This window comes from Fundulus heteroclitus, chromosome 6 (genome assembly GCF_011125445.2).
Source record: "Fundulus heteroclitus isolate FHET01 chromosome 6, MU-UCD_Fhet_4.1, whole genome shotgun sequence".
NCBI classification, from domain to species: Eukaryota; Metazoa; Chordata; class Actinopteri; order Cyprinodontiformes; family Fundulidae; genus Fundulus; species Fundulus heteroclitus.
The window spans coordinates 6,783,111-6,808,166 of NC_046366.1; the positions used below are offsets into that span (position 1 = coordinate 6,783,111).

At 42.6% G+C, this 25,056-nt stretch overlaps 3 protein-coding genes across 3 annotated transcripts; 1 reads left to right on the plus strand and 2 right to left on the minus strand.

Annotated features, from left to right (window-relative positions):
• Positions 1-4,342: 4,342 nt before the first annotated feature.
• aldh9a1b (aldehyde dehydrogenase 9 family, member A1b) lies at positions 4,343-13,357 on the plus strand. The gene is made up of 12 exons (XM_012861005.3): positions 4,343-4,444; positions 4,572-4,791; positions 5,934-6,079; positions 6,157-6,286; positions 8,252-8,386; positions 10,083-10,279; positions 10,384-10,524; positions 10,630-10,818; positions 10,896-10,983; positions 11,288-11,429; positions 11,615-11,727; positions 12,933-13,357. The coding sequence occupies exons 2-12, from the start codon at positions 4,611-4,613 to the stop codon at positions 13,025-13,027; spliced, it is 1,557 nt and encodes a 518-aa protein (XP_012716459.3). The 5' UTR covers positions 4,343-4,444; positions 4,572-4,610; the 3' UTR covers positions 13,028-13,357.
• On the minus strand, positions 13,276-21,148 carry zte38 (zebrafish testis-expressed 38). The gene is made up of 12 exons (XM_036137946.1): positions 20,856-21,148; positions 18,954-19,098; positions 18,748-18,811; positions 18,589-18,625; positions 18,462-18,482; positions 18,334-18,360; positions 18,167-18,234; positions 17,921-18,069; positions 13,976-14,196; positions 13,780-13,828; positions 13,659-13,699; positions 13,276-13,561 (listed from the first exon to the last, which is right to left on the minus strand). Exons 1-12 carry the CDS (start codon positions 20,913-20,915, stop codon positions 13,514-13,516), a joined length of 930 nt encoding a protein of 309 aa, XP_035993839.1. The 5' UTR covers positions 20,916-21,148; the 3' UTR covers positions 13,276-13,513.
• Positions 21,149-21,503: 355 nt separating this feature from the next.
• prdx1 (peroxiredoxin 1) lies at positions 21,504-25,008 on the minus strand. The gene is made up of 6 exons (XM_012861008.3): positions 24,900-25,008; positions 23,506-23,622; positions 23,209-23,362; positions 22,980-23,102; positions 22,605-22,735; positions 21,504-22,062 (listed from the first exon to the last, which is right to left on the minus strand). The coding sequence occupies exons 2-6, from the start codon at positions 23,609-23,611 to the stop codon at positions 21,980-21,982; spliced, it is 597 nt and encodes a 198-aa protein (XP_012716462.1). The 5' UTR covers positions 23,612-23,622; positions 24,900-25,008; the 3' UTR covers positions 21,504-21,979.
• Positions 25,009-25,056: the final 48 nt, after the last annotated feature.

The window sequence follows — 25,056 nt, forward strand, 5'->3', positions numbered from 1 at the left end:
TGTGGGCGGCGTCACTTGACACGTTGTGGGCGGCGTCACTTGACACGTTGTGGGCGGCGTCACTTGACACGTTGTGGGCGGCGTCACTTGACACGTTGTGGGCGGCGTCACTTGACACGTTGTGGGCGGCGTCACTTGACACGTTGTGGGCGGCGTCACTTGACACGTTGTGGGCGGCGTCACTTGACACGTTGTGGGCGGCGTCACTTGACACGTTGTGGGCGGCGTCACTTGACACGTTGTGGGCGGCGTCACTTGACACGTTGTGGGCGGCGTCACTTGACACGTTGTGGGCGGCGTCACTTGACACGTTGTGGGCGGCGTCACTTGACACGTTGTGGGCGGCGTCACTTGACACGTTGTGGGCGGCGTCACTTGACACGTTGTGGGCGGCGTCACTTGACACGTTGTGGGCGGCGTCACTTGACACGTTGTGGGCGGCGTCACTTGACACGTTGTGGGCGGCGTCACTTGACACGTTGTGGGCGGCGTCACTTGACACGTTGTGGGCGGCGTCACTTGACACGTTGTGGGCGGCGTCACTTGACACGTTGTGGGCGGCGTCACTTGACACGTGTGGGCGGCGTCATTGACACGTTGTGGGCGGCGTCACTTGACACGTTGTGGGCGGCGTCACTTGACACGTTGTGGGCGGCGTCACTTGACACGTTGTGGGCGGCGTCACTTGACACGTTGTGGGCGGCGTCACTTGACACGTTGTGGGCGGCGTCACTTGACACGTTGTGGGCGGCGTCACTTGACACGTTGTGGGCGGCGTCACTTGACACGTGTGGGCGGGGCGTCACTTGACACGTTTGACACGTTGTGGGCGGCGTCACTTGACACGTTGTGGGCGGCGTCACTTGACACGTTGTGGGCGGCGTCACTTGACACGTTGTGGGCGGCGTCACTTGACACGTTGTGGGCGGCGTCACTTGACACGTTGTGGGCGGCGTCACTTGACACGTTGTGGGCGGCGTCACTTGACACGTTGTGGGCGGCGTCACTTGACACGTTGTGGGCGGCGTCACTTGACACGTTGTGGGCGGCGTCACTTGACACGTTGTGGGCGGCGTCACTTGACACGTTGTGGGCGGCGTCACTTGACACGTTGTGGGCGGCGTCACTTGACACGTTGTGGGCGGCGTCACTTGACACGTTGTGGGCGGCGTCACTTGACACGTTGTGGGCGGCGTCACTTGACACGTTGTGGGCGGCGTCACTTGACACGTTGTGGGCGGCGTCACTTGACACGTTGTGGGCGGCGTCACTTGACACGTTGTGGGCGGCGTCACTTGACACGTTGTGGGCGGCGTCACTTGACACGTTGTGGGCGGCGTCACTTGACACGTTGTGGGCGGCGTCACTTGACACGTTGTGGGCGGCGTCACTTGACACGTTGTGGGGGCGGCACTTGACACGTTGCCACTTTGACAACGTTGTGGGCGGCGTCACTTGACACGTTGTGGGCGGCGTCACTTGACACGTTGTGGGCGGCGTCACTTGACACGTTGTGGGCGGCGTCACTTGACACGTTGTGGGCGGCGTCACTTGACACGTTGTGGGCGGCGTCACTTGACACGTTGTGGGCGGCGTCACTTGACACGTTGTGGGCGGCGTCACTTGACACGTTGTGGGCGGCGTCACTTGACACGTTGTGGGCGGCGTCACTTGACACGTTGTGGGCGGCGTCACTTGACACGTTGTGGGCGGCGTCACTTGACACGTTGTGGGCGGCGTCACTTGACACGTTGTGGGCGGCGTCACTTGACACGTTGTGGGCGGCGTCACTTGACACGTTGTGGGCGGCGTCACTTGACACGTGTGGGCGGCGTCACTTGACACGTTGTGGGCGGCGTCACTTGACACGTTGTGGGCGGCGTCACTTGACACGTTGTGGGCGGCGTCACTTGACACGTTGTGGGCGGCGTCACTTGACACGTCAACTTTACTGGGCTCCAATTGGCCTACTTAACAAATAAATAAACTCCACTTATCCTTTCCAAGTACAATACATGGCACAGTCAAGACGACGTCAAGCTTCCCAGAATAAAATGCAGTTTGAAGGCATGTACTTACCTTCTTTAGAAGTTTGTCTCAACCTGGATGCCAAGAACTCGACTGAAGCAATCGTCTTCAGAGAAATTTCTTCTTGTGACAAGTCTGCAAAGCAAAACCAGAGTAGTGTTAGAAACACTTTTAATATTAAGATGTTTACCAATTCCTCTGCCTGCTTTTTCAAAACATGGTCTTACGGTTATTCCTCTGTTCCTCATAGTGTATGCCTCCATTTTGATCAATTGGCAAGCCAGAGCCTAAGGACAAAAAACGTAATCTTTGTTTTCCGAACAGTCTTGACATGAAACATATCAATCCTTGTAAGCCACACAGACTGTTGAAACTCCATGATTAAGATCAGCATATTTGAACACAATAAAGTTAACAATTTTACAACAAACTTTGAGGAAGAAAACAAACCATTATGCCAAAAAGTCACTGCGCAAACAATCAGAATCCAAACACCTCCCATGTTTCCTGCACAGCTGAAGGTGTAACCAACATCTGAGGCTTAAATAGGCCTTTCTGCAGGTGCCACAGCTGCCGATTATCAACTCCTAATGGGTTATTTTCTCAAGGACCAAAATTACTCAGCCCTCATCGCAATCCATGGCATTTTATGCATGAATGTTGTGTAGTTTTTCAGCCATGATTTATGTTTACCTCTACAGGTTTTCCCAATTAAAGAGGATGTTAGCTTTACGAACAATTCTCAAAAAAATCTTCAAACAACAACAACCACAAAGATGTGGAAATTAAAAATCTCTCATTTGATCAATAACATTTTTTTATCTAGTTTTAGCCAAACTGTATGCCTGAAAGAGGAGAAATTACTAAAGCAATTTACATCCAGTGATTCTTTTTCATTGTTTCTATAAATGTTAGTTTCATAATACTAAAGTTTTCTCTAAAAAGGTAATTCTAAGACTTTCTGAAGCCAATTTTCCATAAACAGAGCCATGTGGATTGGAGACTTTTGTAACCCAGACAGCAAGAGACATTAAATAAATGTAATATTCCAATGTTTTTCAAGTGATTGTCCCCTTGTTACTGGTTAGACAAAGTTTAATTTAGCGTTAAATCACAATAAAAGTCAAACAAAATGGTCAATCCAGCCATCTGTTTGTCCCATTACCTTCATTGGACCGGTAATTAAGTTTTTTTTGACAGGTTAAAATGTATGATGGAAGCCCAGAGTTAAGTTATTATTTACTGATCATACTCATTTTGGGAGATTATAAGGGTTTTTTTCTGTTTGCAAGGATAGTTTGCCCTGTATTTTTTTCTTTTTTTTTTTCTTTTTAGTTACTTCTCAGAGAGACTTGCCTGAAATAATGAAACTCCTGTCATTGGACATATTTAGGACCAGTTGCTTGACATCCAGTTGCTGCACCTTTATAACTTTTCTTTTCCAGTGGATTTTTCCAGGGCTGGATGTAGAAGGATGTCATCCCCTGGGACACAATCAATTTTTGTACCATACCTACACAATGTTTACTCCTGTAAATTACATTTGATTTGTTTGGAAAGCACTTTGTGCAGCACAAGTTGTTGGATATGTGCTATTTAAAACACTTCACCTGATGTGGATTTACTAATCTTACTTAAAGCACAATATTAGGGCCCCTGGAAAACATGGAGCCCCTGTAAGCCCTTCCTAAAATCTGGCCCAGCATGTTTTAAACCACACACGTGCAGATACAGACACATCCCACACATACTGTGGTACTAAATGGGGACTTCTTGGTGTGCACTAGCTTCTTTCTCCTCATTTTATTGTCTATTTGCTGCTGGAAGTGATAATTATGGAATATTATTAGGGCCAAAGGAAAAATGAGCCAGGATTCTGAGAAAAAAAAGTTTGAGAATTAGGTCAGAATTCTGACTTTTTTTTTTGTGACCGTAACACACTTCCGGTTGCATTGTTCCCTACTGTAGATACTGGTTTCAACAGCTTTATGCTATGAAAAGGTGCAATTTGTGGAAATGGAACGCCTTCATTTATTATTTTCATAGACATAGGCTATTTTATTCATTGTATCATTTAAAAACACAGACATGAAACGTTGCTCTTTCTATTCTTTTATGTTATATATGCTCTGCAGTTTATTTATTTTCACTGTCATAGGAAGCAATGCTATTCTAACTAGTATATCATGGCCGTTTCTCGATAGGTGTACTAATCTGTACTTGTGTACTCGCCATTCACAATATGGCGTCGTAGGAGCCCGCGCGCTCACGCAGTATTTACGTCTGCATGCGTCTACTGGTCGCTGTTGAGCAACGTCAGTTTGCTCCGCCCCTCGTTGGACCGCTGCACAACTGGTGAAACGTCAGGAGCTCTAGAATATCTTTACTGCGCTATTTCATGTGAATTTTCCCGTGTGTAAGTCCATTAAAGAGCTAAGGCTCTCGTCAAGGACAGCAACGATTACATGTCGAGGAAATGTTCGCGTTTGAGATACACTTGTTTCATGGCGTGTCTTTACGTGTGATGTTTTGTATTTTTGCAGCCACCGTTTAAAGTTTGGGGTAAAAAGGACGGTGCAAATATGCTCCTGAGACTCCTGGCGCTCTCGTGGCGGCCCGCTACCGCTCCCACTTCATGCGCCGGCGTGAGGTGCTTGTCGTCGGGTTCTGCGAGCATCACCGTCCCGCTGAACTTCTGGGCTGGACGGAGAAGGACAAGCAAAGCAAGCCGCGACAAGGAAAGCGTTTACGAACCAGCCACGGGTAAGTCACGCCAACTGGACTTTGGTCCTTCCTTGCTGTGTGAAGATGACCGTCTGGTGACCTCATCCTAAGCAAAGCCAGTTTGCAACTTGACATTCAGGCATGATTGGTCGCTTTTATCTTGCAAAAGTATTTTCCCTGTATGTTTCCAACTTTGTGCCGTTTAAACATCCAACAACGCATTTTGTTATGCTTTTATGCTAGAAGCCCAAGAGAAAGTAGCCTACTGCATTATTACCGTAAATGTGAAAGGACAGTTACCTCATGCTATATATTAGGGCTGGGCGATAAATCGATTTAATCGATTAATTTGAATTTACAATTCTTTAAGATTTCATTTTTGGAAAATCTGGATTTTATTTTGCCAATACACTCATTGGGTTTCCATGAAGAGACTGCATGTGATGCTGGATATATGTTTAGGCAAATGTATTGGTAAAATATTGTTAAGTGGAAACTTTTTTTACCATAATACGAGGTACTTCATTTACTTATTTACTTTTTTTTTAACTTAGTTTGATGTTCACAAGTGCAGTGAAGCCTGTTCTTAGCTCAATGTGTAATACCACTAGCAGCAAATGTTTTGTTATATTTTCATTGTTTATAATGGCACGGCTGCCATCTTGTTTTACAAGCATGTTTCACAGCTTGTTTTTAGTTGCACTTTGAATTCAGGTCAACTCCCTGACGGAATGCTTGACGTAAAAGCAAGGTTTTAAAATCATTTCTTTAATTTCTTTTTATGAAACAAAAAGGAGGAAAAAAATCGATTTAATCAGATTTGGTATGATAAAATCTGAGATAAATTTTTTTAATCCATATATATATATATATATATATATATATATATATATATATATATATATATATATATATATATATATATATAAATAAATAAATTGCAGTTCTAACTTGAGCTACTTCACAAATAAAAGCAAAGATCCTCAGCTTGTGGATGTGCAGAGGGGAGACTTGCATAAAGACATACCCCCAAAAAAATAAATACTTTTGCAAGGAAATGTGTCCTTATTAAAGAATGACTTGAATTTAATCATCACTGAATACATAGAAAACATTTCCTTGTATTTATATTCCAGTAGTTTATTTTTTTTGATGGGCCTATTGCTTGTTTCAACTTGCAGGCCGAGTCTTGTGTCATTTGGAGCCGTGCGGTGGGGAGGAGGTTGATCAGGCTGTGGAGGCAGCTAAGTCGGCTTTTGGCCCCTGGAGCAAAATGTCGGGGATGGAGAGGGCAAGGATCATGATAGAAGCTGCTCATTTGATAGAGGTGTTTAAAAGTTTTGATCGTCCAGCCGTTTCTACCGCGGAGCAGTTTAAAGCATTTACCTTGGGTTACTTGCACAGAGCAGGAGAGAGGAGATCGCTGAAATGGAGGTGGTCAACAACGGGAAGTCCATCACGGAGGCCCGTCTAGATGTGGACTCTGCTAGGCTGTGTATAGAATACTACGCAGGACTGGCCAGCACCCTCGCAGGTTGGTACAAACTGCATATACACTAATTCTATTTCATTTGATTTATATAGCGCCAATTCACAACACATGTCATCTCAAGGCACTTTACTAAGTCAAATTCAATCAAATCATCCAGACAGATTGGTCAGAAAGTTTCCTATCTAACAAAAGGGCATAAAAGTACTGATCCAGGGATACCTTCTATGTCAGAGAGGAGGCATTTTCCTGGATTTGAAAAACAGTTTACTACATGCTTTCTAAAATAAATGTTTCGGAAAGTTCATGTAATGGGCCACAGTACAGTAATGTAAAGGGTATTTAAAACTGTTAGGAAAAGTTCAAAGATCAGCAACATCGGTTGACACAAGGTTCAATGAAGGTAAAAGGAGGCAGGGACAAAATAATGGAGAAATTTAGGTTAGAAAAATTATTAAAGAACATCTCTGACTATCTCATCCTTAAATACATTTGCAAAGACTCAAACCGATACAGTTACGGCCATAACATACCGGACAATACGCAAGCCCACCAAAAAATAAATAAAGAAGTTGCTCTGAGAAGGCCTTAAAGATCATAGGTTCTCTTTGACAGCCAACCTTAAGTCGTAAGATAGGATAAACTCATCAGGTTTAGAGAAAGGCGGCTCCTGTTTTCATTGGAAGACACACACTAAACTTCACCAGAAAGACTTCTGGGATGTTTAGCAAACATGTGAAAGAAGATCTGCAAATCTAACCGTTTTCATCAGAAGCTTTTACAACCGTTCTTCTTATGCGAATCCAAAACAGTTTAGTATACACAGAGCACCTTCCAGCACTATGAAGCATGGAGCTGACTGCTGCATGCTGTGCTGGTGATTTTCAGCTGCAGGCTCCAGGTGCTTCAGGGTGGTAGTATTTCCCCCCCTTGGCATTTTTCTCGTCTTGCTGCCTCAAACCGGCAATTAAGATGGACTGGATTTGAGAGTTTGCTCTGTGTCTACAACTTTGAAGATTGTATTTTGTTTTGTGAAGCAGACAACAAATAGGACAAAATAACAGAAAACTGTGTGCATACCCGTTCGATTGCTCAGAAACCAATCAAAACCTCTCCAGCGTCTAATTGGATAAAAGCAAACAGGTTTTAGAACTAGTGTGCTCTGACGTAGATGGCGACAAAGATGTTGATGAATGGAATGGCTTCCCGAGGAGCCGCATGCTGTGCTTCATCACAGGCTGTACCTAAGAAATAACAACAATAACATTTTTCAAAGAGGAATAACAGCGACTCGGTGAGACGAGGAATAGAACTAAAAACAAGAGGTTATGGGAAATCAAGACGGCGTCCAACAGAGTTACTTAAAAATGAAAACTTTGTGTGTCATCAGAGTAGATTTAGGCGATATAAGAAAGGCGATGTGACTGGATGGGCTAATGACTGGGTTTTAAAGGATCCATTAACAAAACTAAATGCATGATATTTTGATACAATAAAGGTGATTCCAGTGAAGCATTTGGAAATTTAGGGACAGAAAATTCAAGCAGTGTAAAATTAGGTGGAATTTGATTGGATGAGAGATTAACTTGGAGGATTCATATTGAGAATGTTTGTATGGGCTCAAATCTTAGTCATCCATATTTTGTGCTTGTAAATCTGACATTTTGGTGTACGATATGGAGAAATGTATTCCAAAATTGTTATTTATTTATTTTGCCATTGAATAAAATATTTTGCACATTCAAAGTGGTTTGCACATTGTTTTAGTGAAGTATGCACATTTTATTAAGGAACTCTTTTTAAAAGCGGCGGTTAGACAACACAGATGTGCAAGATTTGAAACTGTGATTCAGTTATGAATTAAGAGAAGCTATCTTTACAAATGAGATTTCTGGATAAATAGACAGTTGGTATATTGCTTGACAATGTTTGAATAAATGTACTGTCAAATCTCATTCTGACTTCTATGCATACCATCATAATATGGTTCTATTTTTCCTTTCTGCCAAGGCCAGCATGTTCAGCTGCCGGGGGGGTCCTTTGCCTACACCCGCAGGGAGCCTCTTGGAGTGTGTGTTGGCATCGGTGCCTGGAACTACCCCTTTCAGATAGCTGCATGGAAGTCTGCTCCCGCCCTGGCCTGTGGTAGGGGGCTTTTCTGAAGCTCTGAAGACCTTCTGCTCCAAATTAATGACAAATTCTGCACAGTTAATACAATAAAAAGTTTAGTTCTGAGTTCTTACCATGTTCTGGCAAATTGTAGCTGTTGTTGCTGTGTTAAATGTAGAGATGCACTCATAGGACTTTTGTGGCCAATTTCCAATGTCAGACCTTTTGAAATGCTTTGACCTGCCCATACCAATTTTAGCAGAATCCGGTTTCTCATTAAGAAATGTAATACATTTTTAGAAAAGCATTCAAGAAGAATGAAGAATAAAGCCGACGCCCAAATATTTACCTAGATGCACTAGAATCCGGGTGAGGTTCAACCCAACTGCATTTGACCCCAGGTTTACAGCTTCACCTTTGTTGTTAAATCGCTGTTCATGTAGACAACATTGACTATTAAGTCTTTGACAGTCTCATCAACATAAACTTCTTTATTTGAAACAAAATTATTTATTACCTAATATTATTGTAACAGATCATTTAAGTAGCAACTTGATTTTTTTTTTGTGAGCTTATTAACTCTGTCAGTCCTTTTTTATCCTAAGTAGAACATTTGAAGTGGAAATGAAACTTTTTTTTTTTTTGTCCAATTTGTGGATTAATTGTAGAAAATAATCGACAGATTAATCGATTATTAAAATAATTGTTAGTTGTGGATGTTTGGGGCATCAGTCCCTTAACAATTAGCCACTAACCAGCTAACTTAAGACACTCACCTCTGCCCAACACATTTTTTGCAGGTGAATTTTCACAGGTGAAATGTTTGGTGCCGACTTTAAATTCTGATTCTAATGAGACTATAGTTCCTCCATACCTTGAGCTTCGCTTCATATGTCAGGACATCAGCTAAAGCTCCAATCCTCCAGTGATTAGGTTATATAGAGGGTCTTTTTGTGCTTTTAATAAAGAGCAAATTAATTGTCTGTTATAAAGAAAATAACATAAAGACACCCTGAATTTATTTAGATGCTTTGGTTTTTATCAAAAATGTGAAAAGAGTGATTTTTTTTCTTTTATTCAACTCTATGTATTTGACAGCTGTTCGCTATTAGTTCAGGTTTTCAGCAAACAAAAAAAAAAGACTAATGCCAAATCCCATCTGTGTTCACACGATGGTGGTAATAGTGTTAAGGACCGTAGTCACAAACATAGAAATGGAGCGTTTTTCAGTCAAAGTTTTGGGTTTTCTTCTGTTGATGGAACGAAAGCACCTGTTTAAGGAATCCAGCCATTATAAACGCCTGTTTCCATTAAGAAAGGCAACAGAATAACATGAATGCTGGGCGACGGCATAATCCATAGGCTAAATTGTTAACAACGTCATGGCCTATACAATGTTCAATGAACTAATTGAAGTGAACTAGATTTTGAGCTAGTTCTTGTTAAGGATAAACTGGCACAACAATGAGTGATGTTAAGTCAAGAGCTTTGGGGTGTGTTGTTTTCATGGAACAAATGTTACTCTGACCAGCGGGTCAAACGTCAGGCTAACATGGGTTCCAGTCACCAGGTGATTTGTCTGTTCACCGACACACAACGTTTAATGGCACTTTACATACTAAAGCAAAACGGTTGGAGTTACACCGTGTTCTTGATAAAATGGGCTATCTCTGGTTAGATAAGTAAAGCGATTCAGGCTTCACTTGTTATTGCTTCTTGTCCTCCAAAACAGGCAACTCCATGGTGTTCAAGCCGTCACCGGTCACACCGGTGACGGCGGTGTTGCTGGCTGAGATCTATGCAAAGGCTGGAGCTCCAGAGGGGCTGTTCAACGTGGTGCAGGGGGGCCAGGAAACTGGCAGCTTACTGTGTCACCACCCTGATGTCGCTAAGGTGTCCTTCACAGGAAGCGTTCCCACAGGACAGAAGGTCTGTGTCCTAACTCACTATTTCTAATGACAAACAGCATAAATAGTCAAATTTCTATAAACGGAGGAATGATGGGTATTCTGTACTCTGACATTGACTTTCAGATCATGGAGATGGCATCGAAGGGGGTAAAACCGGTGACTTTGGAGCTGGGGGGGAAATCTCCCCTCATCATATTTAAGGACAGCGATCTGGAGAACGCTGTGAGAGGAGCGCTCATGGCCAACTTCCTGTCTCAAGGACAGGTAGAGAATCCTGATTTGGAGACTGCACAGTAAATTCATGCTTTTTATTTATACCTCATTGTTGCTTTGGAACCCATTTGCTTAGTAAATGCGCTTGGTTTGCAGGTCTGCAGTAATGGCACCAGGGTGTATGTGCAGAAGGAAATTCTGCCCGAGTTTGTTCAGGCCGTGGTTAAAAAAACGCAGGCGATTCCAATCGGAGACCCGCTGCTAGAGAGCACCAGAATGGGGGCGCTGGTCAGTGGGCCGCATCTACACAAGGTCTTATCCTTTGTTGAACAAGCAAAAAAAGAGGTACGTTGCTTAAAACATGCCTTTGCCACCTGTGTATTAGAGTCTGATATGCATGATGATGATGATGCTGCTGTTAGGGAGCCAAGGTGTTGTGTGGAGGAGAACCTTTTGTCCCGTCAGACCCCAAACTCAGCGGTGGATACTACATGACTCCATGTGTGCTAGGTGAGACTTTTTATCCCAACATAGTTTCCCTAATGAATTTAAAACATATAAAACATGGTGTGGGAAACAACCAAACCACATCGCTTTCAACCAGAAGGCCCAGCAGGGGGCGCCAAAAGCACAATAAAGCAGAGCTGAATCAAAGCAGAATCAAACTGCATTCAGAAAATGGTCCCTTTATATGGGTTTAAAGCTTGAACTGCAGTGTCATGAAAAGTGGGTTTTAGTTATTACAATTGTCTAGATCGTATAAACACATTAAAAGCTCTCGGTTGTTCTCATCCTCCCCTTGACCTCTGCCCAGGTGACTGCACAGATGAGATGACCTGTGTGAAAGAGGAGATCTTTGGTCCCGTCATGTCTGTGCTGGCGTTTGAAACCGAACAGGAGGTTCTGCAGAGAGCCAACAACACTACAATGGGCCTGGCTGCAGGCGTCTTTACAAGGTTGTTGTGTGATTTGTAAAACAATTATTCGACTGAAGCATTTTTAAAAGCATGACTTACCTCTCTGGAAAACTGGCTAGGGAAAAGCGTACCTTGCATAGTCATTGCTTAGGTTTCTGTAAATTTCATTTAGGACATGTAAATAAAGAATATTTTGTTCTACCGATGTACTATTTTGTGTCCAGGGACGTGACGCGAGCCCACCGTGTGGTGGAGCAGCTCAAGGCTGGTTCCTGCTTCATCAACAACTACAACATCACTCCTGTGGAGGTTCCTTTCGGAGGCTTCAAAATGTCGGGTACAGTCTGAGCGCTCTCATAGGGACCAGGGGCCGAACGTCCTCAGTAATATTGAAGCTTTCCTGGCAGCCACTGTCACCTGTTTAGCCTTAAGAACAAATATAAACAGATTAATGATCTGAAGAAAAACATGGAGGGAGACTTTTTTTAAATCTCAGTAGCATGCTGATTGCCAGAACGTCTTCATATTTTGTCACATTAAAACAGTGCTTCTCAAATAGTGGCGTGCGCCCCCTAGAGGGCGGTGGGGGTGGAGTGGCATGTACAGCCTTGCCCCTTTTTTTTTTTTTTTTTTTTGTCCTGAAATTACAGGCCTTGTAAATGTGACAACAGCACCCCCTGCTGTCTGGTCTGTACCTGCAGTCAGTGGTATGATTAAAACTGTTATTAAACCTCTAAAAAGTACAAGATAATGTAACTAAAGCTTGTCTTTGATATTAATTGCTTGCAGTTATTTTAGCCAGGTTCATAGTTAGTTAAAAGTCTACTGCAGGTACAAGACAAGCTAAAAGCTCTTTATATTGTTAATATATAGTTAAAAAGGGTCCAAAGTTAGAAACCGTTGTTATATGTTAGAAATGATGCCATAGTTATGTTATACATTCTTAAAGGGATTCTGGGTAATCCTCAGAATGACAGCTTGTTTGGGGGGGGGGGGGCTGAAAATGTCAAACATTTGAGAACCACTGCATTACGACCACTCATTTGATGTGATAGACCAACACAAAGTAAAGCATAAAGGTAGAGGGAAGAGAGAATATTTTCCATGCTTTTTACAAAAGCTGTGAAATATGGTATCTGTATTCAGCAAATACTTTCTAAAACCATCTTTCAGTGCAGTTACAGCTTCATGTCTCTTATGTCTAGCAGCTTTTTACAGCGGCACAGGCTAACCCTCCATCTGATCTACAAAATCTGGTTGTTTGTACCTTGTATGTTTGACAAATAAAGCACTTTACCTATTAATATCAACAAAGGATTTTCAAATGCACACACACCAGTTTAAAGGTTTTTATGCAAAATAAGAAAGCCAGCTATTTTATTTTCACTTTGTTGGTCTATCACATAAAATCTCAAACAAAATAACTGAAGTTTGTGATTGTAATGTGACAGATAGTAAACTTAACGTATAGATCTTTCCAGAAATGTCCTAAGATTACTCCCTAATCGATGGAAGTGCATTTCCTGTCCTTCCATCCACCAGGCATAGGGCGGGAGAACGGCCAGGTGACCATCGAGTTCTACTCCCAAATGAAGACCGTGTTTGTGGAGATGGGAGACGTGGACAGCCTCTTTTAGGCCAGCCGACCTCAGCACGTTGTAGCAGCAGCCCTGAGCCAGAGGCTGAAGGAGACGGCGCGGACCCAACCTGCCGTGGGCCAAAGATTACACGATCACCCCAGAGGTCCGGAGAAACGAGCCTTCAATGACGGCCATCATGGAGTTATAGACCCTCCTTCAGCAATGACATGTTTGCCACAGCAGCTTAGGAAAGGCATAATTAAGAGACTTGGAACAAAACAAGTGTTTTTAATAATCAAGCTTCATTTCTGTAAACCTGCCTTTTTATTTGAAAGTAATCAGAACAACACATTTGTAACTTTGTGTAATAAAACGTCCTTCAGACTGCTCCTTGGGAAGTGGCGGCAGCGTTTGCCTCGTGCTTTGTGTCGTCAGCACACAGCAGCCTGTGTGACCCAGAACCTGAACGGCGTCAGCAAACAGCACCATGGAACCGGCCCCGCCCCGCTGACCCGCCCTGCCCCGCTGGCCTCCTGGCTCTCCCTACATTCTCCTCCTCTTCCTCGCCGCAGATTTGGGAGCAGCCTTTTTCTGCCGGACAGAAAGGACAAGCGTTGATTTCTCACCCTTCATTCTGAATCGTGCGCGTTAGATTTAGCTTCTGCAACTTGTACGTATGATTGTGTACCTTTACCAGAGGTCTTCTGGGTTTCTTGAACTGCGCAGACTCTGTTTGAAGTAAAGTTGGTACACTTTAAAAACACTTCAATGAAGCTTTTTTTTATGTTTAGATGGAGACATAGACCTACCATCCTCAGAGGGGAGGTCTTCTTCAGTTTTTTTCCTCTCTGGAGGATTCTGTGAGAACAGCAAAGGGAACATGAGGGGAACTGAACCAGGAAGGTTGGCCTGGTCTTATGACAGATGACAGGAAGTAGAGGATGCATGCAGGGCTGGCTCAGAGTGAGGCTGCAGGCCGTACCGCGGCCTCCTGTCTGGACCCACCTTGCTCCCTTCTCTCTCTGGGGAAGCCTGCTTAGGCTCCTTCATGTAGTTTCCTTCCTGCAGCTTCTTCACCTGGCCTTCTTCCACAGACACGCGGACCTTCAGCGAGTGGTAGCTCGTGTGCACCTGGCCCACTTTGAAGTGCACCGGCATCCCTTGGAACCACAGCCGGTCGCAGACCCCTTCCTGGAAGCCTGGCGGCTGGTAGTCTGCTGGCGTGACTGAGAGAGACGAGACAAATGCAGCGTCATCGTCAGTGAGCGGCCCTGGATTTGGTCTGGTCTGAGTAGCAGAAATGAAGAGCTGACATACAGTCCACTAGAGAAGAGCATACCTTTAGGAAAGAAGACAATTCTCTGTTGTTGTTTGTTTTTTTGTTTCAAATCTAGTAAAACCAGCCTAATAAACATGAGAAGAAACTCTTAGCGAGCACTATCAGAGTAGGACCTGCCACAATGAGCAGGAATAAAGGCTTCAGTGGAAATATTCCTCCTTAATTCCTAGAGGCGATGGAGGGAGAAGAGTTTAGACCCTGAGGAATGTGACAAAGATGTGGCGTTACAGTGTAAGTCAGTTTTAGACAGAAATCGTTTACCACTATTCTGTTTAGGCAAAAGCAGAAAAACAAGAGTTCTTCTTTGTTTCCCCAAACTATTGTCGTGTCACGCCTGTCATTTTTCACAGTAAGCAGTATTTTATCGCTTTCACTGCTTTAAGAGGAAAAAACACAAATCTGCATTTTTCTAAACACAGTTTACTAATTTTGGGGGGTTTTGCCAACTTGTGTTCAGCACATTTCACATTTAATAATACCCCTGGCAGATTTAGCTTTGAAGTGACCTCTTAGTTTTCCCAGCATGTTTCTTCATCAGTCAGGAGTCCCGACTTGACTGATGAAGAATCCGTGGAAGGGGCTAAAGATAAACTCATCGCGGAAGAGAAATCGGCCAAATACCCGAGGAGACCCGCTAAAAGCTGCTCAGCAACAATACATCCTTACAAAGATTGGGATTTTTTTTATTAATCCTTTACTTATACAGCTTAGTCCTTTGAGACTTGAGTGTCTCATCTACAAGAGACACCTTTAAAACAAATAAACTTCCAACATTTTCTGTGCAGGATCATTTTCACCATGATTTTTCACAGCATTTAGGTTGGGGGTCTGCTACCTTTAGGGCCATTTTCACCCTCAGACCAGCTACATAAAACTCGTTTGGAGCCACAAATGTTACAGGACATTTAGAAAAATGACATCAGTGATTTTATTTCTATGTTTTGGTTTTAAAATAAAAAAGAACATTTAGAAAAAGAGGATGGGTACATTAGGGTGACCAGACGTCCCCGTTTTCCGGGGACTGTCCCCGTTTTGGACCACCTGTCCCCGGCTAAAGCTGTCCCCGGAAATGTCCCCGATTTTACCGAGGGGGAAAATGTGTTGCGGTAGCTGGTTGCGCTGCTGATAATATAAAGACGAGGAACAGAGCGCACCACTAGATGGCGGTAATGATCCTTTTGGATGTCAGATGCCATTAAAACACGAAGAGGAAGAAGAAGAAGACAAGCGCACCACTTTTAAAACAGAAGAAGAAGAAGAAGTGAAAAGTCGTCAACTGGTGGCAACTGATGGGGAGCTGCTGTGTTATGGTAAGTGTGTTAATCGATTCATTTTATTTGGATCAAGCTGATCCTGTGAGAAATGTTTTTTTTTTTTTTCAGGTTAAAAAATAATCAATAAAACGTAAGACAAGACCACGAGTTGCTGCTCACATGAGTAAAAGACACTCAGATAAAATGTAACAGAATAATTGAAAACTCCTTGTAAGGCGCTAATCTGGTACTCTGGTTCTCCAGGGATCAACAAGGGTTCCTCTAAAGATGTTTTAGAACTGATTGGTGACCTTTACTTTATATTTCAGATAGTTAGTTATTAGTAGAGTTATTACAAGTTGGTTTGCTGATTTATGAGCATAAACTTCCAGGCTTAGGTTTACCTTTTCTACTGCTCAGTTTGGATTTATGAAAGTTCCTCATGAAAAAATAGGAGTCAGTAACAGGAAAACTGAATGAGAAAATATTTACATGATCTGAGAATAATGGAGGAAGAGATAACTGCCTGTTTAAGGTTCATTTATTATGTTGTTTTTGCTTGTATCTCCTAGTATTGTGGTAATTAGCATTTTTTGTATTTAATCAGAGGAAATAATAATAATAATAATAATTGGACATTTTCATGTTGTACAATCTAATGTTTTTGGAAGTGATTTTAAATATATAATGTCTCTGTTTTAGAATAATGTAAGATTGATACAAGAGGTGAAAGGAAGAGAATAGGAAGACAGTAAGGAGATTAAATGAGAGTGGAGGAAAATAGGAATATTGATGTAAAGAATGATTGACGAGAAGGGAGAAATATTTACTTAGAGTATTAATAAAGTTCAAGTGATAAAGCTCTGACATGATATACTCAGGTTTGAGCTGAGAAGCCCAATTGTCTGAGGATATAACCTCTTTCTGAGTCTCTGCACTGAACATGAGTTTCACTGCACTTCCCTAGCTGTGGCACAATAAAGAGGCAGTTTAGTTGTTGTTTTTTCTTGTGTTTTAAAAATTTCAGTTCTGCACATAATATATCCTCTTCTCCTCTTATTTTATCCAGACCTTTGGATACCGTGGCTGATGGCTCTTCAGACACAGAACGCCTTGAAGAAACCAGAGATGATCTCATGTCAGCTGACTCACTGACCGGAGTTAACTCACCTTATAGGAGCAAACAATATACTCACACATCAGCTACTACCATACACATACACATAATGTAGTTATACACACTTTATGTAAGTTTATGCTCATGCTGCACTATACACACAATCACTTGCATTCATGTCAAGGGGTTTTCCAAATCTGTGCCTTTGTTTTACCTCACATCACCACAATCCATTGGACAATGTCTTGTCCCAAACAGGCTCTATGCACTATGTGCTCTATGTGCTTATAGCTCATTATGGGAGAAATTAATCTGCTTTGTGATGCACAGAACCCTTATGTGGTCAGTTGACAGTAAGAAACATATATCATCCTTTACCAGCGGGCTTGACTACTACTTTTTGATGTTAGCGCAGAAAAACCTATTTCTCATTGGTATGTAGACGTGAACAGAATGAGTATTTGTTGCATTTTTTTGAAATTTGGGGGACTCTGTCTCCACAGACAGCCACAGGCTAAATGTTTGTATTTACTGGTTTTTCTTTTCCTCATGTCACTTTCCCCTTAGGGGGTGGCAGAGCTCTTTGAGCCCCACAAAATTGAAAAGCCCTGCTAACGACCCTTGACCCCTCCACTCCCACTCCCACCACTTTGCCCCAACCCAGAGACACAGTTCTAGTTTCTATTAATAACACTATTTATTGATTTTATTAATCTTAGGATGCACTAAAGGTCTGGAGAGGCACATTCCTGTCTTTTACACTTGATTTTTATTGTTTAAATATTAATAAACATGTAAAAATAAATGAAACCATTACTGTCCCCGTTTCCTAATTTCATCTTGATTAGATGTATTGATTTTTATCCACGAGCAAGAAATGTCCCCAGATTTGATTTTAGAAATCTGGTCACCTTAGGGTACATCTTCTATGGATCGTTGGTATTTTAGTAAAAAAGAAAGAAGTTAAAACACAAACACAGTTTCCAGCCTAATGAAACGGAAAACAGACCCGTGGAAATATTGCTGGTAGTTTAGATGTCAGTCTGTTGTGGAAATTCAAAGCAAAAGTTCCAAGAAAAAGAAAGATAAAACCTGCATTTGTTATTATCTAGATGTAAAAAGTTGCCAAACTTGTTCAGAGCCATTGTGGCTCCGGTGCCACAGGCAGCGGATCCGTTATGAAGCTGGGTGTTTCTGTCTTCCTGCAGCAGGTGTTAGTCGTGCTGAGGAGTTTGTCTTACCGTCATCGTAGTAGTAGAGCTTCATGGTGAGGTGGACGTCGCTGGGGAGGACATCCAGGTTCTGCAGCAGCAGGAAGAGCTTCCTGATGAGCAGCACTGACGCCCTCTTGGTGTCCTCCAGGGTCACCTGCATCTCCATTTCATCGTTCCTGGGGTTCCACAAAGTTCTCGTCAGCCATCTACCGACGGCAGCGCTCACAGGCAGGGGCTGTAAATTTACCACAGAAGGAGGACGTCCGTCCACACCTGAGTACGTCCATTTCTGGGCCCTTCTCGGCGTATCTGAAGTTAAACTGGTAGGACTCAATGATGCACTGCGGGCGAAACAATAAAAATTACAAAGCAGACTTCACATTACTGACATCACTGCTGGAAAACAAAAAGGATATTCCGCACTTCTTTATACAACTTACATTACGGTCCTCCGGATCCGTGTAAACCTAGACGCCAAAAAAAAAAAAAAAGCTGAAATCATGAACAAGTTTCACACGGACCGTCCCCTCAGATCCAAACACCGCCTCAGCAAACAAGAAGCACTCACCCCGATGGATATAATCTGGAGCTGTAACGGGACGACACGGAGCAGAGGGGGCGTAGGATTGGTCAAAATGGCACAACAGGTGGCCGGTTTAAGTTTCAAAGTTAGCTGAAGGATGGATCTGACTTACATACTGCTTCTCTAACGCGTCGAAGCAGCCCATCATCCTAGATCAACCACAGGCAAGGACAGAAGCAGCGTTAAGCACCGTGTGTGAGGCGGGGCGGGGGGTCTGCTGTGGACAAAGCCCACTTCCTTCTAGTCTCAGGCGCAGAAACGACATATTTACCATTTCACCACTTTGTTGGCGCCAGGGGTGTTGCTGTTCTCCCGCAAAACCTTGATGCACAAATCTAGCCAAACGGCAAGAGAGAGGGAAAAGAAGACGTCAGGGTCCGACATCCTAAAGCATTCCTGCGCCGTTTGATTTTTTTCTAACGTGCCGTACACCACGGCAGGTGCTGCTGCGGATGCTGCTGCGGATGCTGCGCTCACCTTCCAGGTACCTGGACCTGTAGGCGTACTCTGGAAAGATGCCCCGCAGGTAGGTGATGGAGGAGACGGCCACAGCCATCATCCTCTTCACAAAGACCAGAGACTCCTGCTTGGTCCGTAGGTCATTGATGAATAATCCGGTCCACTTTAAAGAAAAAGGGGGAAAAAAAGGGATAAAATAGGATTAGCAGAAAAATTCGTGTGTACCACTGGTCCGGTTCCTAAAGTGAAAACCAGAAATTACAGATTGATGCACTTCAGGAGTTTATGTTAACTCTGATGATCATGGGATGCGGTTTATGAGAAACTCTAAATAATTTTTCTATGAAAACTTAGTTAGGGGAATGTTCTGCTACGGCCGTGTTATGGTCGACTATCGTGTGGACCTGAGCGGTCAAGTCTGTTCTTTATACTTTAATTTGCCTTTTGAATCATGTTTTAATGTTTATGTTCTCTTTCTGGAGCATGTTGGGACTCCTAGCTGTCAAAGCTGCTATATAAATCAGCTTTATTTAAGGGGTAGTGGTGGCCCAGGGGCTAAAGCGGTGCACTCTGAGAAGGCTGTCAGTACCTGGTTCTGACCCTGCAGACTGCCACTATAAAAGCTGCCCCATGCTCCTGAAGGGATGGGCTGAATGCAGACGACCTAGTTTGTTGGAATATGCAACTACAAAGATGTTTTTCTTCCTTTTTTACCAACTAACTCACTACCTTGAAGAGCCCGCACACACGGCGCGGGCTGCAGCTGTACTCAGGGGACACGGTCCAGAGATGGAAAACAACTGCACTGTTGCTCAGAGGTCCTAAATCATTTTGATGTGAAAGTAACATTTACATTTTAGTTTTCAATCAAGGTCCTGGGATCTGGACGGAGAGCGGGAGGCTCAGGGTCCACGCTGCCGCAAGTCCAGAGAGAAGTTTCCACGGTCAGGGATGGGTCGGGCCGCCAGGTCATCTGCTGGTTCTGGTGTGCACTAGGTTCAAGTACACCGTCAATTCAGCCGTCGTCTACCAGGACATCTCAGAACACTTCATGCTGCTGACTGATGTCGCTCCCTCTGGTCATTCATGTTTTATCCCTGGGGGGATACATTCCTCCCCCCTTATATAAATAAGTAATATTTTGGATTTTTCAAAATTTATATTAATACATGTCTTGTGTCCTTCGCATTTGTAAATGTATTTTTTTGTTTTTTAAAGAGTATTATTACGTTTTCTGCTCAAAGCGGTTAAAGTAAACTACCCACTCCCGACAGTAGATGGCGCAAGTTTAAAAACAATAGTCTCTAACCGACTGGATCTAGCTAGCTAACCATTATTAATAAAAACTTTTATTCATTAAAACTTTTGAAATGATCCCCCCTGTTTTTTTTTTTTTTTTTTGCAAATCGCACACTATATATATATATATTGATTCTATTTTCCAGCAGGATTTGGTACCAGCCCACACTGCCAAAGGTACCAATACCCTGGTGGTAACTGCTCGGTAGCCCAGCAGGCAGGCCTGACCAGAACCCCAGAGAACCTCTGGAGGCTTGTCCAGAACAAGAGGACACACCAGACCCCTCCCATCCTGTATTAATTCATCCTAAAGTGTTGCGTTCATGAACCGCACAGCACACGGACACTTTCAGTGAGCTGACGTGTCTGGATTAAAATGTTCACTGGTTTTCTGAGCAACTGCATTATGGGTTTAGGTTAGGTGTGGATACCACAATCATCACACTTTTATAAAGAGAAATGTTTGAAATACACCACTTTCTCTACTGAAAGCTAATATACAAGCTGGTGTTCTGATATTCACCTGGACAAGCTAGTGACGTCAACATAAAAGAAAACGTCAAACATTAGTCACTGAAAACATTTCGGTGTTAGCTTTAAGATATTTTGTTGTCTCCAAACCTCTGCCGTTTCCTCTTTGCTTCCTCTAACGCACATTTTGCCAGACGCCATTTTCCTCATTCCTGTCCAACCGTAGCCCAGTCACTTCCGACCGTTAGATTAGCTAACGGGATGCCGAACAAGATCAAATATACTTAAACACAGCGTTTACCCACTAAGCTAGCGGGATGTTAGGAGTTATTAGAGTAGACCTATGGACGCTGGTTTTGATCCAGAACAAGTCAGGTTAGAGCTGGAAACCGTTAGAAACACCGGGAACAGCACTGACTGCTCCGCTCCGTTTTCCCGCCCAGTGAGGGAAGGCCAGAGGGTCGGGGGGGAAAAAAAAAAAAAAAAAAAAAAAAAAAAAGAGGTGCACCCTCCGCCTGTAGCATTTAGATTCATGAACATTTGTTCTCGATTTTAACAAACCTACAGTCAATGAGGGGAGCTCTTACCTGATTATTGAATGGATTAAACATTAACCTTCTTGCTTGGTCTAACCAAAAATAACCTTGAAGTTTACTCCCCCACTTCGTTAGAGCCGATTTCTTTAAAAATCTGTTCTAATACATGCTGGGTAAACATACAGAATACCAGCTATGGTTGAACAGGAAAATACTTTTATCAGTTGAATTATCTTTACAAATGACTATTGGAAAAAAAAAATTCAAGAAGATCCCTCATTTTATTTATATTCAAGTGGTACTGTTAAATACTTTCAGAAACAGATTGTGTTTTATTATTGAAAGACAACATCACTGTAAATGTAAAAAGCATTATTTATTCCCATGAAATAACCCTTTGTTCAATGCACAGAGGAAAAACAAAAAAAAAAAAAAAAACAATCATACACATCATTTCGAGCACAGGTAGTCTGCCTTTGCTCCTTTGAAAGTGTTTGTGAGGTCCTCTTGTACCAATAAGAAAAAAAAACAGTGACATGATCGGCCGCACAGACAAATAATGACTACAGCAGACGATAGCTACCACAACATGATTACTGTACTTTGGTCCTGGGGCACCATTTACACAGAAATGACATACAGGGGATGACGACACAAAGCTCTGGCTCTAACATTATTCAAAATGTTATCACAAAATGCGATCTCCTAGAGCAGGCGGTGACTGTGGTCCTGAGTTTATTACTGCTTGGAGAAGAAATCTTTGCTTTTCTGGACATCCGGCTTGATGGTGTCACTTCCTGGTTTCCAGCCGGCTGGACAGACTGAAAAGATAAGCATGTAATGATTCTCGGCCCACAGATAAGAAAATATAGGTCCTAGAAGCAGGGCTGTGCGGTATAGCTTAAAAATAAAATCTCCCAATCTTATGCCAAATCCAATTAACAGATTTATTTTCCTCCTTTTTGTTTCACAAAAAGATAAAGAGATTTTAAAAACTTGCTTTCATGTCAATCATTTCATCTGGGAGTTGACCTGTATTCAAAGTGTAGCTAAATACAAGCTGTGAAACATGCTTGTAAAACAAGATGGTAGCCGTAGTAGACAATGAAAATATAACTAAATGTTTGCTGCTACACAACTTCACTTATATAACTTCAAACTAACTTAAAAAAATACAGTTAAATTTAAGTTTGCATGCTGTTTTCATTGAAGCCCAAAATAAAATCTAAATTTTCCAAAATCTAAATCTTAAAATTCGTAAATTGAAAAAAAAAAAAAAAAAAAAAATCGATTCATCACCCAGCCCTACCAAGAAGGATGCAGGTAACATTCAAAACAGAGTGGCAAACAGCCAGAGACCAACCTTCTCCGTGTTTGTCTGTGAACTGAAACGCTTGGACCAAACGCAAGGTCTCCTCTACAGAGCGTCCGACCGGGAGATCATTAATGGTGATTTGTCTCAGGATGCCCTTGTCGTCAATGATGAACAGACCCCTAAAATACAGGAAGTAGATGTTTTGTGGATTTTAGGATGAATTAAATTCGTTTGATACACCAAATTACCACAGAAGCCACCTCAAAGCACTTCTACCAGACAAACTGGGTCCAACTGAAATCCAGTTTTAAACAATCAAAGTGAGCTCAAACGCGACCAGAAAATAAATGCAGATGAAAGCAGAGAAGTCTGTTATGGCCTCCAACAATTTTTTAAATCTGGTGCACCTCCATGTCAGCCCACCTGTAGGCGATGCCTTCGTCCTCCTTCAGGACACCGTAGTCAGTGGAGATGGTGCGACGTGTGTCCGACACCAGCGGGATCTTCATGGCACCCAGACCGCCCTGCTTACGTGGTGTGTTGGTCCTTGAAGACCACAAGATAGGAAAATTAAGCATTTTTTTAATAATCTAAATAAAAAAGGAGATAGCACATCACTGAGAAATTAATAATGTCAGTTGTTGCATGTTACCATGCAAAGTGGGAGAAGTGAGAGTCCACAGAGGCGGCGATAACTTCACAGCCAATCTTCCTGAATTCGTCAGCAGCGTCACTAAAAGCGATGATCTCAGTTGGACACACGAACGTGAAGTCCAGCGGATAGAAGAAAAAGACGACGTACTTTCCTGCAACCAGAGGAGATATAAACAAGAATATTTTTGTCCCTTTCAGATCCATTCCACTCAACATCTGCACGTCTAGCCAGCACCTATTAAAAGTCAATATCCTGCACACAGCAAAGCTTGAAGCACAGGTGGAGCAGTTTTACCTCTGTAATCCGACAGCTTCAGGTCCTTGAACTGGCCGTCTGGCATCACCGCTTTAGCCAAGAAGTCCGGAGCCAGCTTCCCAATTTTTGCGTTGCCTGCAGCCATCTTCAGTCAGACTGGATCACAGGAGGAAGAGGAGTGTCACATACGACCCCTTATAAAAGTTACAGCTGCGTGTTTATTCTAGGAAAGGAACGTCTAATATAAACACCAGCCCAGTTGCTCATTTTTTTTCTTTTTTTAAACAACTCATGAAATGAGAAGTGTGTTTGCAAAATCTGTGAAAACGTGCAATTCATTTAGATCTCATAGCCCTACTACCATCTTATCTCACTTTGTGCCTCCCTACTTATTTTTCAACTCCGTTTGATAATTTTCCAGACTTGTCAGCGCTCAACATCTTTTTCTTGCTTCTTCTGAACTGTAAATACAGAAGTTGACTCCCTGCCATGGACGGATGGATTAAACGCTTAGAGAAAGGGACAGGGTGAGAATGCAGGTTATACAGGTATTTTCACATCCTGCTCCATTTTTTATCCGCACCTGGAAAATGGTTAAAATCCAATTCAAGACTCTTGGTGGCTCAGCAGAAACCCGGTGAGATAATGGAAGTTAGTTGAGCAATCTCCTTTAGAAATGAGAGCTGTATTTTTAACAAGTAGTTTTCTCATCCCTGACATAACACTTCAGCTTGGTTATGTTTAAGATGTGAAAGACGCTTTTAAAATATGAGTTTACTTCAAACGTCACCACTAACAGACTTTAAGTGGGTTTTTACGTCTGTCCCACATCGTTCTGTACTTGTGAGGCATTAGAAGTAATTACTTAATGACCTAGTTGTATTGCTAAAATACTAATCTGATTGCTCGCTGATAACTAAATGCTGCAGACAATAACTATGCGATTATATACATTTAATCGCACAGGCTATGATGTGCAGTCTGGCTAGAAACCAGCAGATAGCTTTCGAAACATGGAGCACTTCTCCTCTCGGTTCACAGGTGTTTCCGCATATGAATAAATACAAAGAAAAAAAAAAGTGATTATTTTTTTTTCCTTCCCAGCGTCCCTTCGTCGACAACATCCCGTTGTGCTAATGGGAAGAAAACGTTTTTACTTAACGAAATGCGAGATTTACCTCACTAACGACAGTAATGTAAAAAAAAAAAAAAAAAAAAAAAAAAAGGAAAGCTATAACTCTTGCCACACACTGGCTTTACAGGCGAGCCTAGTTTTTTTTATTTAAAAACAAAGACTTGTTGAACGCTTCACATTCACAAATGCAAACTTCCTGACCTTAGCTGCGAATCTGAACGCTTTAAACAACAAAAACTAATCTCAAACAACAGCAACGAGGGGGAACAAAAACTTCATATGCATTTCAAACGCCTACCTTTAGTGTGCTTTCACCTCGTTTCCACAGCCGTGCAGAATGTTTAAGACAGCGCTGCTGGCTCGCGACTGGATGATTTATAGCAGGACGACGTCTCGCGATAATTGTACCTAACAACGTGAACAGATCTCCTCTCAGTTCTCTTCTTCTCCAACCA

Bases quoted from the DNA above. Each gene is read 5' to 3' on its own strand.
- aldh9a1b (XM_012861005.3), top strand. From the start codon at position 4,611: ATGCTCCTGAGACTCCTGGCGCTCTCGTGGCGGCCCGCTACCGCTCCC. The intron at 8,387-10,082 runs GTAGGGGGCTTT...CCTCCAAAACAG, and splicing joins TGCTCCCGCCCTGGCCTGTG to GCAACTCCATGGTGTTCAAG. The intron at 11,430-11,614 runs GTTGTTGTGTGA...TTTTGTGTCCAG, and splicing joins GCTGCAGGCGTCTTTACAAG to GGACGTGACGCGAGCCCACC.
- zte38 (XM_036137946.1), bottom strand. From the start codon at position 20,915: ATGAGGAAAATGGCGTCTGGCAAAATGTGCGTTAGAGGAAGCAAAGAG. The intron at 18,361-18,461 runs GTGAGTGCTTCT...TTTGGCGTCTAG, and splicing joins TCCAGATTATATCCATCGGG to GTTTACACGGATCCGGAGGA. The intron at 14,197-17,920 runs GTAAGACAAACT...CGTCTCTCTCAG, and splicing joins GCTCTACTACTACGATGACG to TCACGCCAGCAGACTACCAG.
- prdx1 (XM_012861008.3), bottom strand. From the start codon at position 23,611: ATGGCTGCAGGCAACGCAAAAATTGGGAAGCTGGCTCCGGACTTCTTG. The intron at 23,363-23,505 runs GTAAAACTGCTC...CTCTGGTTGCAG, and splicing joins GAAGCTGTCGGATTACAGAG to GAAAGTACGTCGTCTTTTTC. The intron at 22,063-22,604 runs GTTGGTCTCTGG...TTATCTTTTCAG, and splicing joins CACAGACAAACACGGAGAAG to TCTGTCCAGCCGGCTGGAAA.